The sequence below is a fragment of the Salvia miltiorrhiza genome, chromosome 6, assembly GCF_028751815.1.
Source record: "Salvia miltiorrhiza cultivar Shanhuang (shh) chromosome 6, IMPLAD_Smil_shh, whole genome shotgun sequence".
Taxonomy (NCBI): Eukaryota; Viridiplantae; Streptophyta; class Magnoliopsida; order Lamiales; family Lamiaceae; genus Salvia; species Salvia miltiorrhiza.
Window position 1 is genome coordinate 30,375,498 of NC_080392.1, and position 16,412 is coordinate 30,391,909.

The 16,412-nt window shown below is 34.9% G+C and overlaps 1 protein-coding gene and 1 long non-coding RNA gene across 2 annotated transcripts; one reads left to right on the forward strand and one right to left on the reverse strand.

Annotated features, from left to right (window-relative positions):
- Positions 1-1,490: 1,490 nt before the first annotated feature.
- On the forward strand, positions 1,491-2,650 carry LOC130989052 (uncharacterized). The gene is made up of 2 exons (XR_009090428.1): positions 1,491-1,720; positions 2,169-2,650. It is a non-coding gene; the product is annotated as an uncharacterized LOC130989052 (long non-coding RNA).
- Positions 2,651-3,463: 813 nt separating this feature from the next.
- Positions 3,464-14,906, reverse strand: LOC130990744 (uncharacterized). The gene is made up of 5 exons (XM_057914974.1): positions 14,573-14,906; positions 13,560-14,061; positions 13,122-13,323; positions 7,563-7,982; positions 3,464-3,835 (listed from the first exon to the last, which is right to left on the reverse strand). Exons 1-5 carry the CDS (start codon positions 14,904-14,906, stop codon positions 3,464-3,466), a joined length of 1,830 nt encoding a protein of 609 aa, XP_057770957.1.
- Positions 14,907-16,412: the final 1,506 nt, after the last annotated feature.

A 16,412-nucleotide genomic window follows, 5' to 3' on the forward strand; every position in this document is an offset into this window, starting at 1 on the left:
ACACCGCAAGCTAAATTAGAACCGAACTCTAACACTTGAGTTCAAAACAATTCTAGTCTATTACAAATACGACCTATGAATTTTGGTATCATCAAAACAAGGATTAGGATATTCCACAAGGTTCCCAACAATTTCCCGCCTTTTGATGATGCTAAAACTACATAGCAGTTCTAGACAACAAAAAGACTAAACTCACAGTACAAGTTCTAAAACTGGGGTGAAAACAGTTCCCCCTTAATAATAGAACCTAAAAACTTGTACGTAGAGTTAAGAACAAAACAGTTCTAAAACAGAACAAGGAGAAGACAGAAAAACATAATCAGAGCCTGGACAAAGAGTCATTGTCTTCAGGTTGAGATAAAAAAGAAGTTATTTTCATTAATAAAAGACTGATAAGCCATCAGTCTAAATTACAATTGGGAAACGGAAAAGAACAATACAGAAGACAACCAAGAGACTCACGGTTTCTGATTATATAGCTTGAAGACTGCTTCCCAGATATCTCTGGCTGCACTGGAGTCTGGATGCAAATTCCAGATCTTGCATATGGCTTTGAATTATGTCTTGATTCTGTCTCTGTTGACTCCATTCTTAATCCTTGGTGGAGTCACAGTCTTCTTCTAAGGATCAGGAATGCTTTTTCCGAGTCTTCTTTGCGCTTCTTGTATTTTTAAGACCAAAGCTCGTTCTGGCAGCTGCAACAGGAAATACTTCCAGGCATCACTCCTGTATTCTCCGTCACCTTGGATGTTTGCAAAAACCATCCATTTGGTGTAGCATTCCTTTGTTTTCTCCCACCATTCGTTTAACTTAGACGGTATCCATTTGTCTGGACGCTCAAACTTTTCCAAATATGATACCATCAGTCCTTCACTGAAGTAGTGTTCGAGCTTTTGACCTTCCTTTAGAGTTGATACGAAATCGAGTTTCGTCTTCTTTAGTTCTGGCTCATTTAAGGAGCTTTCTCTGGCTCTTTTTCTGTTGAGTTCGACTGAGGATATGGTAGGAGCAACCTTTGAGATAATCTCTTCAGCCCTGTTAAAGTATGAAGGGATCCAATCCTCTTCCCTTCGGATGCGCTTCAGTAAATCCTCTTCCCCCTTTTTGGCATCATCGGGAGGAAGTCGCCTTTTCAGCTCTTGAAGATCATTAAACATCTTCTGAAGAAGGGCAGAGTCAGGGGACTCTTGAGGTCGTTGGATTTGCAGTTCCACTTTTGCAAGGCGTTCCAGGATAGGATGTACTGTGTCTGCAACGAGGTATCTGACTTCAGTTGCAGGCATGAACGTCTTCAAGAATTCAAGTTCCATTTCCTTGACCTTCTCTTTCAGCTCAAGAAGGTGCGTCTTAATTTGAATCTCTGTTTCAAGAAAAAGATTGCACAAGTTATCGTGATCCTTCTTGATTTTGGGAATACCGTTGTCAGGATCAAGCATTTCCTTCTTGTATTTGATAAGAGCAACTTCTTCATTCATCAAGTCTCTTTGTTCTCTCTGATTCCGACGCGGTCGCCTCCGCTAGGCTTCGTCCGCTGCCGCTCTGTGAATCAGCGAGAGCCTCGCCGTCGTCGTGCCCTTGGCTTTTCCCTGCACCTCTGCCTTGGCGACGAGGCGACAATCACCGCCTCTTGGCCAACCATACTTCCTCATGGTTCACCCATCGGTTTTTGGCTCAACGCTCATACAAAAGCCGAGTTCTCCCAGCTCGGCCCCACACTAAGGTACTAAACGCAGTTAAGCAAGATAGGATTTTTGGTGCTTTTCAATTATCAATGCTCGTAACTCAATTCATAAATCTCTTGTGAAACTATGGTTTTCTGTACTAGTCTTTGTTTCACCAGTTCTTGCGTGAAGTCTATAAGTATAAACTGAATGAGCTATTCATCAGCAACATATCATGGTTTATGCTGGATTATGGAAAGTGTGACTTTGGAAAGTGTGAAGTCTATAAGTATAAACTGAATGAGCTAAGTCTATACGCATATATACTTGTCTGTATAGTCTATATCCATTTACTAAAATATGTTTTGATGCTATGAAGTATAGATTTGAATAATTGAGATAGTATAATACCTTGCAATTGTTTGGTGGTTTGGCTGGCTGTTGTGTTGCTATTGAAATCAGCTTGAAGAAACTGAAATAGAAACTGGTTGCTTTAACCTTTTGCAGGGAGGAACTATGGAGGGATGGAGAGAGTTAAGCAAAACTTACCTATCCGAAACTTGGCAGCTGGAAAATTGGTTCACTCCTTTGATTGCTGGTGAACAAAGACTGAATAAGGGAGTTTGTTGGATGGCTGACTTATTGAAGGAGAGAGTTAGCTAAATGGGAGTATCTACTCTTCTATGACATGCTTGAAAGATGGGCAGCAGGTGTAGGGTGGCTGATTGACACTCTAAGTGTACCTTGGCATGTTTTAAGGGATGGGGGAGTGGCTTGGTGCAGATGGAGGTGAAGGTTGTTGTTGCAGCTATTCTGCACACAGGGCACACATTTCTTTTTCTTTCTTTTCCTCTCTTTTGTTAGCAGGTAGTGAGTAGGAAATAGGAAGTAAGTGATGATTGTACTAGCTATGTAGTAGGAGTAAAAGTTGTACTGTAACTAGGAACAAATCCTTATGACTTGTATTCTTTATGCATCTGTAATATTAACTCCGAGTTTTGAGATCATCGTGTATTGTAAATCCAATTCGAGCTATGCTAATAACGACGCTTCGTTATAAAGACTCCACAATTAAACATTTAATTTATTCTTATAAGTCGGAATTAAATCCATACTCAAGTAACAATAATAAATAGAAATAATAGTATGTAGCATATAAATTAACTTGATTTCGCTAAGTCAGTTATCATTCTGGAAAAATAAATCATTGTCTGCTCAATGAATAAATTACAATTATCTCACGCGAAAATATCTAATTCAGAATCTCAGCTGGATTAACATTATTGGAGGATGCAATAATTAAGTATCGCATTTACTAATCCTAATCATAAATAAAAGAGCGGGCTACTACAACATTTGCTCTTCATGCATACAATATTATTATTATTAAACACTCGTGTGAAACACGCGCCAAGCATCACCACCCTTCTTGCCCGGCATGAGCGGGCATGCCGTGCTCGAGCAGCGGCGGCACACTAGCTGCCCCCACCTCCCATGGTACTCAATTACTTATTAATTGCCGTTGAAGACAACCTCATGAAAGATACTCCATATAAAATACAAACACCAACACAAACACAAATAAAATTTATTAAAAAAATTGAATTTCATCAAATAAATAAATATACAAAAGTTAATGTAAATGGTTGATGACAAGTAAAATCCATAAATTCAAATTTAAGCATCATCCAACGATGGTCATAGTCTTTATTTATTTTCAAGTAATATAAGTGTATCAATAATAATTACTAATACTAACATAACCACTCTATGTAAGCATGCATAATTATAATATATACAAATTAAACTCGAAAAGGCACAAGATCAACATCTATATCTTGTGGAGTTTCTCTTTGAGGTGGAAATTTGGGCAAAAGGGTGGCAATGCGTTTTGCAGTTTCCAGATAATTCGTGTATCTCAAGGCCACATTTTGTTTCATGTTGAATGGCCTGATCATAGATTGTAAAGATAAGCCGTATTGATCTTTGTGTGAGTTAATGTTTTCCATAAAAGTCCAAGACCCCTTTTTCCAGCTGAAATGGTATAAACTCATAAATCTCTGGCCATACATAGCTATGAATTCGATGGATGCTAGAATGAATTCCACTTCTTCCTGCGCCATGTAGTATGGGAAGCTCACTCTTGTCCATCCTGGCTTTACTCCACCATATCCCTACATTAATTACCCTACTTGTAAGAAAGAGAGAGAGAGAGAGACTAGGATGCACATAAGGGTATCACAACCTCTTTATGGTTAAAACAAGTTAAAAGTATCACAACTTTCAAATATACTATGGTTTCTTTTTTTCAATTCTATAGCCGAAGCAAGCTTTTAGTGTCAAGAAACATGACATGCGGAAGGGCTTCGGATCCACTAAGGGGATGTTTACTTTGTGATAGAATGTGGATTGCTAAAAAATAATTCAAACTAACCTAATTTACCTTTTACGTTGATTGATTATTAATTTTGAACTCATTTTATAACCTTATCCTTTAAAATACCCAATCATATATTTTTATCAAGTTATCGTATCACTCAAAATAAACACTGCTCTCTAAACAAACACATTCCCATTGTGCCAATTTCAAAACTAGAATTGAAACAAATAAAAATTCAAGGGTCTAGATATTTTGGAGAGCTACTCTTAAATTATAGTCCAAACGTTTACCTTGCAGTGACTTTTTAGTTCAAATAAATAAAACAAAATTACAAACTCTTAAATTATATACATTGTTAATTTAATAGAGCATTTTTTTTTTTTTGACAAATAAAGAAGACGTGGACCATATAGTTTGTGGTCGGATATCGACTAAATTTTTCAAAATTTCATGATTTGTGGCTCAAAGTTTTGATAAACTCTTACACACGTCATGTTTAGCTGATCGAAAAATTCAATATAGGCTATTATATGAATAGCGCAAATAAGTACAAGAAATAAGTACAAGCTACATATATAAAATTTTTAACTTCAAGCTAAGATACCGAGGCAAAAAGTTCGAGCTATAATTTAAGAATAACTCTAGTTTGGAAAAGTTTGAAAGATCGGAATAGAAAGTGTGATTACTTAAATATGATATATATATATACATATATATATATATATATATATATGAATAGGATCTTGTAGTATCCAAGCATATGGTAGTACCATAGGACCAATTCTTGACCACACATTTATGACATATGGCGCATGAAGATGGTGACACGTGGCAAGGCATTCCAAGGCAAAATCTGGAGAGGGGTAAAATTGGAATATAATTTTCGGAATTAAATTTTTTTTTTTTTTTGATTTTCACAAAATAGATATATTTTAGATGCATAAAGTCTCACACGAAGATGCATAAAGTTTTCACATGAAATGCATAACTTTGAACAGAAAAATGCATTTGATTTTTACAGTTTTGGTATTTTCACCACCCCACCCCATACCACCCCCCAACCCACCCCACACCGCCCCCCCCAACCATCCCCATTACCACCCCCAAAAAATAGGCATGTTTCACATGCATATAGAATCAAACAAAAATGCATAAAGTTTTCACATAAAAATACATTAATTATACAAAAAATGCATTTCATTTTAATAAATCCGGTATTTTCGCCACCCCCCCCCTGCCCCACCCCCCCCCCACCCACCCCTCCCCCAATTTTTTTTTTTTCGAAAAATGATTTTCTGATTGCTGACCCACCCCCACCCACCCCCCCCCCCAATTTTTTTTTCAAAAACTGATTTTCTGATTGCTGACCCACCCCCCCCCAAAAAAAAAAAACTTATTTGCAGTTAATGTTTTATGCATTTTCATGTAATAATATATGCATTTTATTGTTCTTGATTATGCATTCTTCTTTTTTATATACACATGTTTTATAATATTTTATTTTAGGGTATAGGGTTTAGGGTTTAGTGTTTAGGTTTTTAGTGTTTAGGGTTTAGTTTTTAGGGTTTAGTGTGTAGTGTTTGTTTAGGGTTTAGTGTTTAGGATTTAGTTTTTAGGGTTCAGTGTTTAGGGTTTAGTTTTTAAGGTTTAGGGTTTAGGGTTTAGTGTTTAGGATTTAGTGTTTAGGTTTTTAGTGTTTAGAATTTAGGGTTTAGTGTGTAGTGTTTTAGTGTTTAGGGTTTAATTAGTTTTTAGGGTTTAGTGTTTAGGGTTTAGTTTTTAGGGTTTAGTATGTAGTGTTTTAGTGTTTATGGTTTAGTGTTTAGGGTTTAGTTTTTCGGGTTTAGTGTTTAGGGTTTAGTGTTTAGGGTTTAGTTTTTAGGGTTTAGTATGTAGTGTTTTAGTGTATAGGTTTTAGTGTTTAGTATTTATTTTAGGGTTTGGGTTTTAGTATTTAGGGTTTAATGATGTTTAGATTTTAGTGTTTTAGTGTTTAGGGTTTAGTTTTTTAGGTTTTAGTGTGTAGTGTTTTAGTGTATATAGGTTTTAGTGCTTAGTATTTATTTTAGGGTTTTGGTTTTAGTGTTTAGGGTTTAATGATGTTTAGAGTTTAGTATTTTAGTATTAAGGGTTTAGTGTTTAGGGTTTTTTTTTAAAAAATATATTTGCAAAAATAATTATTTGTAGTTAATGTTTTATGCATTTTCATGTAATAATATATGCATACCAGTGTATGAAATTATGCATCCCCAAAAATTAAAAAAAATGAAAATTAAAAAAGAATTGGGGAAGGGGGTGGGTGGTGGGTGGGTGGGGGGGTGGGGGTGGGTCAGTGGTCGGAAAATCAGTTTTTGAAAAAATTAAAAAAAAAAATTTGGAGGGGGGGGGGGGGGTGGGGTGGGTGGGTGGGGGGGGGGTGGGGGGGAGGGGATGAGTCAGGTGGTCAGAAAATCAGTTTTTGAAAAAATTTTAAATTTTTTTTTTGGGGGGGTGGGTGGGTGGGGGTGGGGGTGAGGATCGGTCAGTGGTCAGAAAATCAGTTTTTGAAAGAATTAAAAAAAAATTTGGGGTGGGCTGGGTGGGTTGGGGTGGGGGGTTCAGGGGTGGGGTGGGGTTCAGGGGTGTGGGGGGTGGAGTGGGGTGGAGTTGGGGTAGGGTGAAATCTTATGCATTTTTATATGAAATTGTATGCATTTTAGTTTGAACCTTTATGCATCTAAAATATGAATATTTTGAGAATATAAAAAAATAGTACTCCCTCCGTCCGCCAAAAGTATGGCACTTTGGCCGGGCACGGAGATTAATAAAATTGGTGATGATGTTGATGTAGTGGAGAAAGGGTCCCACCACTTTTTGAGATGTGTGGTGGAGATTGAATTTGGGGTGGGTTTTTTGTAAATAAAGAGTGTTTGTAAGGATAAAATATAAAGGTGGATGGTGGGACCATGGCTTAAAAAGGAAAGTGGAATACTTTTTGCGGACGCCAAATATAGTAATTGTGCCATACTTTTGGCGGACGGAGGGAGTATATTTTTAATATACAATTTTTTTTTCAATTTTACCCCTGTCCATATTTTTGTCTTGAATTGCCTTGGAAGCTTCTTGCCACGTGTCACAATCTCAATGCACCTCTTATCCAAATTGTGTGGTCAAGATTTGGTCCTACGGTACTACCATAAGCTTGGATACTACAAGAACTCAACCCTATATATATATATATATATAGGAATTGGTTCAATTGAGATTTATATATATTTTGAGATTTTGAGATAAATGAACATATAAGTACATTTTGATGAACTTGTCAATTAATTTTTATGAACGCGCGTTGATCTGGGGTTCAATCCCTACAAGTGGCGTGTTTTTTAAATAAATTAAATAGATTCATATGTTCATCAGTTATATTGGTTATGTTCAAAGAATTTATTGATATGTTCATTTATCTCAAAATCTCAAAATATTTAAAATCTCAATATAAGCTAACCCTATATATATATATATATATATGTATGTTCTCTGACCTGTTTGACGAAGGATCTCAAGGCAAGCGAGTGGTGGTGGTTAAGATTAAGTAGGCGGTGGCCGTAAGGGGCGGCACAAGCGCAGCCCCCACGGGCTTGAATGCCAAAGAGGTCGTTGAGAAGCTTGGCGACGAAGGAGCCATTGAGCGGCTTTCCTCTAGTGTTGTTTGAAGAAGACGAGTATATGAGAAAAGACAAGATGGATTGTCTCTTCACATTGGCGTTACCTAATATCAAAATGTTGGGATTGGGAGTGAATCGTTGCAGAGCTCTTTGTATGTAGCTCTTCTCTAGTTTGTCAATGGCATTGTAACCTATGTATTCTTTGATCCAGAAAGCTAAGCTAGTTCTTACTTTTTGGATGTTTTGTGGAGTTCCAGCGTCTTCTCTTTCTTCTATGTTGTCTACATATATGGTGTCCTACAATCATTTTAGGAAAATTAAACTAATAGCCTAGTAAATACTAAGTACATAAAATTTGTATATAGTACTACTAAGATGGGATGAGGTAGAATTCATCCCTCTTCTATTATCTATGCATTTAATATAACAATGCATTATATATATAGGGTTGCGCTAAAATAAGACACACTCTTAGCCTATAAAATAAGACCTATTATAGGCCATTGGATTTTATTTAATTAATGGACAGATCTTCATCATCTTTTCCTTAAGTAATTAACGCAGATTATGTGTTAGGATACAAAAGTAATTTATGCATTTTAATAACAATCATTTCATTAAATAATGGGATCACGTTTATGCCAATATCTAATATTCCATAATTACAATTCTGAATTAATGTATACATAATAGGAAGAAAAAAAAAACTTTACGAATAAAGTTGAAGAACATGATCAGTATTCTTATGGAGAACACTATTCACAATTTTTAATTATCATCCTTTCTGATTTTTTTTAAATTATTTTCATATGCAAACCCGATTACGTATGGTCTAGTAAACAAAAAAAAAATTCATACGTAAACAAAAAATAATTCGTACGTAAATAAAAAATAATTCGTACGAAACCCAAAAACAATTCATACAATCAGAGTTGAGGCTAAAATAATTTTTACGAAAACCAAAATAATTCATACGTAAACCAAAAATAATGCGTACGTAAATAAAAAATAATTCGTACAAAAACTAAAAATAATTCATGCAAGAACATTTATCCAAAATAAAAAAAGTTAGTTCTTCAGCGTACGTACGAATTTTCATTAACAATGAATGGATTATCGGATTATGAATTAACTAAAATGCAACTCTGTACGAATTTTGCTAGCATCTTTGTACGAGTTTTTCATTAACAATGTATGAATTATTACTGACATTTTATTACGTTTAATCAAACTTATCTTATTTTTTCTACAGTTTTGAAGAATATTTATCCAAACAAAAAGTCAGTTCTTTAGCGTACGCACGAATTTTTCATTAACAATGAATGAATTATCGGATTATGAATTAACTAAAATGCAACACTCTACGAATATTGCATTATCAATGTATGAATGATTGGATTATAAATTAATTAACTAATATACAGTACTGTATGAATTTTACATTAGCAATGTACGAATTAACAAAATGAAAATTTTTATTTTGATTCAGAAGATATGAAAGGTTTTTAGTATACCAAGTAGATTAAAATTCAAAATTTTATTGATATCCACAAATTTTTCGGGTGAATTTTTAGGTGGGATCATTTACTACCAAAATGGTGCCACTCCCTTAATTAAAGCGAGAAGTAATCATTTCGAATCTTAAATTCCATAAATAAATTGGAGAGAGAATCAGAACAGTTTAGAAGGTCAACAGCCAAAGTCAGTAATACCCTCACGTAAAAAATATGTATGAATAATTTATATTACTCAATGAACTATTAAAATCATAAATTATGGAATGACAGCCGTTGATTCCATTTGATTGACACCCATAAATTAGTCTTATATTATAGATTAAGAGTAGTGTAGTGAATAGCGTTAACCTATATATATATATATATATATATATATATATATATATAGATATAGATATATATAATTATGCATCTTTTGATAATGTATAGGGGCTGAGATTCATTAAGAATGTTATCTTTCGAGAGAAATGAAAATAATGATAAATCAATATAACCTACAAATAAATCAATATAATGCACGAATAGGTGTATATGCAACACGAATAGGTGTATGCAATTAATTAATGTGGGAAAATTTATGCCCTCTACAATGTTAAGGGATCTACGGTACTACCTAAAGCTAAAAGATCTATATTATCCATTAATTGATGAAAATTAATAATGTTAAACCATTTAACCTATAAGTTGTAATTGATGGATGATCAAAATTGATTTTTTAAATTGATATTTTTTTTTATAAAATAAATAATTAATTTCTATGAGTATATATGTTTTTTTATGCATATAATTATGTCCTTTCTATGTATACAATAATGCTCTTTATATATTAGAATATTGTTTGTTCACAATTAACAAAATAATGCTGGTTTTTAGGAGAGCCCTAAACCACGTATGTGTTATATATATATATATATATATATATATATATATATATATATATATATATATAGGGTTGGGTTCCGGTGGATCCCTATGCTTATAATAGATCCGTAGATCCAAATCTAGACCACACATTTATGACATGTGGCGCATCAAGATGGTGACACGTGGCAAGGCATTTCAAGGCAAAATCTGGAGAGGGGTAAAATTGGAATGTAATTTTCGAAATTCAAAAAAAAAAAAAAATTATATTTTCTCAAAATATGTATATTTTAGATGCATAAAGTTTCATACGAGAATGCATGAACTTTCATATAAAAATGCATAAAGTTTCATATAAATATGCATAAGATTTCACCCCACCCCAACCCCACCCCCCACACCCCAGAACCCCACCCCACCCCACCCCAGAACCCCACCCCCACCCACCCCCTACCCCCCACCCACCCCCCCACCCCCAAAAAAAAAAATTTTTTTTTTTTATTTTTTTAAAAACTGATTTTCTGACCACTGACCCACCCCCACCCCCACCCCCCCACCCACCCCCCCTCCCCCCACCAAAATTTTTTTTTTATTTTTTTATTTTCTCAAAAACTGATTTTCTGACCACTGACCCCCCCCCAAAAAAATTTTTTTTTTTGAAAATCAATTTTTAAAAAAATAAAAAAATAAATTTTTTTTTGGGGGGGGTGGGGGGGTGGGTCGGTGGGGGGGTGGGGGGTGGGTGGGGGTGGGCCAGCAATTAGAAAATCAGTTTTTGAAAAAAAAAAATTTTTTTTTTGGGGGGGGGGTGGGGGTGGGGGGGGTGGGTGGGGTGGGGGGGCAGGGGGCAGGGGCAGGGGTGGGGTGGCGAAACTACCAGATTTATTAAAATGAAATGCATTTTTTGTATAATTTAATGCATTTTTATGTGAAAACTTTATGCATTTTTGTTTGATTTTATATGCATGTGAAACATGCATATTTTTGGGGGGTGGTAATGGGGAGGGTTGGGGGGGTGGTGTGGGCTGGATTGGGGGGTGGTATGGGGTGGGTGGTGAAAATACCAAAACTGGAAAAATTAAATGCATTTTTCTGTTCAAAGTTATGCATTTCATGTGAAAACTTTATGCATCTTTGTGTGAAACTATATGCATCTAAAATATATCTATTTTGAGAAAATCTAAAAAAAATATATTTTTTTTAATTATTAAATCCAAAAATTACATTCCAATTTTACCCCTCCAGATTTTGCCTTGGAATCCTTGCCACGTGTCACCATCTTGATGCGCCACATGTCATAAATGTGTGGTCAAGATTTGGATCTAGGGATCTATTATAAGCATTGGGATCTATATGATCCCATTCCTATATATATATATATATATATGTGTGTGTGTGTGTGTGTGTCGGAGGACTCCGGTATAAATACTTCTTAACATATAAAATAAGAACTAACTAAAATATATGAATTCTATATAGAACACGTATGAATTTGTTGTGTAAATGTATGAAGTGCGAAAGACAATTTTTTTGCTACCTATGAGATTCAAACTCGGGACCATGAATTCATCCAATAAGGTGATTAATTAACCGTAGATCTTGATGATCTAAGGGCTGAAAATGTTTCCTATTTTATATTCTAAGATGTGTTTTTATTTTAGTCCACCCATATATATATATATATATATATATATATATATATATATATATATGGGAGCGTTCTAATGAGATCCCCTATATGTGGTGAGATTTTAGATTGATTTGTTAGTGTTGATTTAATGTATCATACGGCTGATATTTATCTGGATGGAGAAAATTTTTAACTGGGTTCGAATCCTGAAGGGAGCGAAATTTTACTAATTTTTTGAATATCGTTATTCAATATATATTGTCTTATTCATTAATCTCACGATCTCACGTGAAATAGCAATCTCACTGGAGCCTACCCATACATATATATGTGGGGGGCTATACAGAAAACTCCCCTTAAACTATATTATAAGGATAAATCCTAACCATTAAAATCTAATCATGGACGGCCTAGATTTATTCTCTGTTGGGCATTTTTAACATTTTTTGTGATCTTATACTTCATACATAATGTGCGGTAGAGGGTATAATTAGGGCTGATGAATTATTCTCTCTCTTACTTAATTATCTGCTTCCGAAAATAAAGCCTCGTTTTTGGGGAAAGAAAATGTTATCAAAGCAAATGAATAATGATAAAATATTTCAAAGAAAATTCAAAGATAATTCCGGATGAGATCGGTTCAGATTCTATAGCTTTGGAATTACAACCGATAATTCATTTACATATCTAACACAATTCATACTATCAACTCCGCCATTCATACATAATCATCTGCTCAAATAAGGATAATTTACACAGAATATGGATGTAGTACGAATTATTTTTTATTTACGTACGAATTATTTTTTATTTATGTATGAATTATTTATTTTAGCCTCACCCTATATGTGTTGCACGAATTATTTTTTGGTTTTTGTACGAATTATTTTTGGTTAACGTATGAATTATTTTGGTTTTCGTACAAATTATTTTTGCCAGTGTTCTCCATAAGAAATCTGAGCGTGTTCTCCAACTCTATTCCTATATTTTTTTTCTTTCTTGTACACGTGGGTTAATTCAATTTTGTGAAGAAGGAATATTATATATTTACTTAAATGTAATCCCTTCGTTTAAGGAAATGATATTTAATAAAATCCTAAAATTACTTCTATACCCTAATACCAAATCTGCCGATAATTAGCTAATGAAATCAGAATGCATATTTGGCCGTGCCCAACAGTAATGTCCCATAAATAATGGGACGGAGGGAGTATATAAATGCATGCATACCTAACTACCCAAACTCTTATGTAGGTAATAATGGATATGCACCTATACTACCCAAACTCTTTAACTCCTTAGGCCAACCTGATCTCCCTCCTGCCCCCTATCCCTATGTAAGACCATACATATGCACGACATTGACATCACAATATTTTATCAGAATTCAATACTATAATTTATGGAGAAGATAACAATAACACTTGCCTTTTCATCCAAATCATTAACATAATCAACAGTTCCACCCCCACAAGTTGATGGAGCTGATGAACCAAGCTGGTAAAGGATGTTGCTCATCAATAGTATCCCCGGGGTACCTGGACCTCCCACAAACTTATGTGGGCTCAAAAATATTGCATCGTATCCATCTGTTTTGCACGATCTCATCTCCATCTTCGTGTACGGTCCGCTGCATGCAAAATCATAACATACAAACATATATTGGTCGTCGACTTTTGTAATGAGAAACATAAATTAAACTTTTTCAAAAGTTTAGGATTTTTAAGAAATTAATTAAAGATATTAGTTGTATATATTTTTTGAAAAATATTTGAAAGTTAGAAAAACAAAATATAATTAATCCATAAAAATAACTTAAAAGAAAACAAAATGATTGATTCGGAAAGAAAGGGAAGAGTTAATGACCTCGCAGCAAAGTCGAAAAATGCAAACGCTCCGTATTGGTGAAGGAGGCGAGCGACGGCACGGGTGTCAGTGATAATTCCGGTGACGTTGCTACAAGCAGAGAAAGAGCCCAAAATTTTTCGTTTTTCATTCATGTAGAAACTAAGTTTTTCCCGCAAAGCCTCCATGTCGATGTGGCCGCGGTGGTCGAGGCCGATCTCCACCACTTCGGCCAGGCTCTGCCGCCATGAGAGGAGGTTGGAATGGTGCTCATAGGGGCCTACCAAAACCACCCACCTCTCTTCCTTGCTTAAGCATTTTAGAACCCTCTCCCTTAGAATTGAGGGAACGACGATTCCCATCACTTCTTGGAGGCGTTTGATCGCCGCTGTCGAGCCCGACCCACAGTATATTATGGAGTCTTCTTCGCCGCCGCCTAAGCATCTCTTCACGTAGTTCGTCGCCTCGTGCACCATTGTTGTCGTATGGTATCCCACGTGGCTATCGCTCGTGTGCGTGTTGCCTAGTCAAGAAAAATTATTATTGATCCTCCTTTACAAAATAAACACTAATAATGGACCATTTGTTAGTAAAATGAATTTCATCTAAGTCGTAATAGGACAGTCTGTTGGTGAAATAATTTTCCTCCAACCTTGGGTTCGAGGCACAAGGGCTATGCGTTCGAGTGTGTTTTTATTTCTTTGATTGATAATAGCATTTTTTTTTGGATAGATTAACAACATTAAATAAAGAAATTTAAATTTATTGACTATAATAATACATTATTAACTAATAAAAAAATGATAAAAAATAATTATTTACAATAATTTAGTGAAATAAATCTTAGTTAATGATCATAAAATCAAATTAAACCATATGAAATTAAAATGGACGAAGAAAGACAGATGAAAAAGCATAAAAAAAAAAACTAAATTGAAAACAGAACATAAATTGAGACACGAAATTTGGTATACTAGTAAATTTCATATGCCTTTGAGCCAATGATAACTTGAATGATTTTGCGACATACTTACCATAAAAGGGAAGTAATTTGGTTGTGATATAGTTCTCGATGTAGTGGAGGGAGCGACCGGAAGCGGTGTGATCGGCGTAAGTGAGGCGGCGCCGCCCAAAGGGAGTTTTGAGTTCAGCTGAGCCGCCGATGATTTGAGAGCGCAACCACCTGAGTTTCCTTGCAGTGGAGTCGTTGCTTTTTGGCACGCCTCTACCAATAATATGAAATGGCTGAATCTCATGGTTGACTTTATCATGATAATGATGATGGGCAACATCATCGTTGAGATCTTGATCAACTCCGTAACTTGGAGCATCATGATGATGCCATTCAAATTTCATCTGCATGGTCATGATACGAATTTCGTGAGTAATTTGGTGCGCATTGAGTAGATACAAGTTAATATATATATATATATATATATATATATATATATATATATGTGTGTGTGTGTAGGTTGCATAGAGAATTATCTTTTTCAAGAGAATGAATAAATCTATACATTTTACGAAGAAATCAACATAATTAATGAACCGACGTATTTACTAAATATAGTGAAAATCTCGCCACCTTCAGGATTTGAACCCAGACCAAAATGTTGTTCATACGGTACATTAATTTGTTCATCAAAATTATAGATCTGTTTGTTTTTTTTTTCCACTCAATAACTATTCTCTAAATATTTAGCATTGTATGTTGAACCTTTCTATATATATATATATATATTTATATATAGGGTTAGGATCATGTGAGTACGTATATTTTTGTGAGAACGGAAAAACCATGAACAAATACGTAAAATACATAAACAAAATACTGTCTTTTGTTCATGTATTTTATGTAGAGTAAAATTTTGAAGTGGCCAAAATGAAGCATAAAACACAATTTATGGCCACACATTGAAAAAATATAAAATTTGGCCATTTTTATTGATTTGGATGTTTTTACCCTTAGTGAGGCGGATCGGGTAGGATTAGGCACGTGGGTCACGTGCCGGGTCGGGTTAGGCACTTATGGCACTATTAGTGTCATAAGTGCCAAAAGGACCATTTTACTTTGGTTATATTTTGGATTTTCGTTGGCACTTTTGTGCCAAGATTTTACTTTGGTTTTATTTTGGATTTTCGTAGGCACTTTTGGCACTAATAGTGCCAAAAGTGCCTACGGAAATCCAAAATAAAACCAAGTAAAATGGTCATTTTGGCACTTATGGCACTAATAGTGCCATACGTGCAAGAGAAACAACAGTAATAGAATCAAGAAATCATAAATGGATCCTCTAAACCCTAAATGAATAATCTAAACCCTAAATGGAACATCTAAACCCTAAATAGATAATGTAAATCCTAAATGGAACATCTAAACCCTAAATGGAACATCTAAACCCTACGGGAAAGTGTTTAAATGGTTCTTTTGGCATGCACTTATGGCACTAATAGTGCCATAAGTGCCAACAGAAATCCAAAATAAAACTAAGTAATAAAATGATGCGTATGGCGCGCAGCGGGAGCTGACTTTTCCCCGCGAGCGCGCAACTCACCCACAAGCTTCCAGCGGCCGCGCAATCATCCATCGGTCGCGCAATCACCCCAGCGGCCGAGTAAAAATGGCAAATTAGGCATATCCATATTTTGATGTTTTAAGATTAGGGGCCAAAAATTGATTTTCAATCTTCATTATGGCCATTTGACTACATTGTTTCTTTTATGTATTTGTTCATAAATAAAAAACACATGAACAAAGATGTTCATGTCTTATTGTCTTTTTTTTTCATGTATTTTATGTATTTGTTTATGATTCTGCGTTCTCACAAAAAGATGTGGTTCTCACATGATCCTCTCTCTCTCTCTCTCTCTATA

Bases quoted from the DNA above. Each gene is read 5' to 3' on its own strand.
- LOC130990744 (XM_057914974.1), bottom strand. From the start codon at position 14,906: ATGACCATGCAGATGAAATTTGAATGGCATCATCATGATGCTCCAAGT. The intron at 13,324-13,559 runs GTCATTAACTCT...TTTTGCATGCAG, and splicing joins TTTTTCGACTTTGCTGCGAG to CGGACCGTACACGAAGATGG. The intron at 3,836-7,562 runs GTCAGAGAACAT...TAATTAATGTAG, and splicing joins TGAGATCCTTCGTCAAACAG to GGATATGGTGGAGTAAAGCC.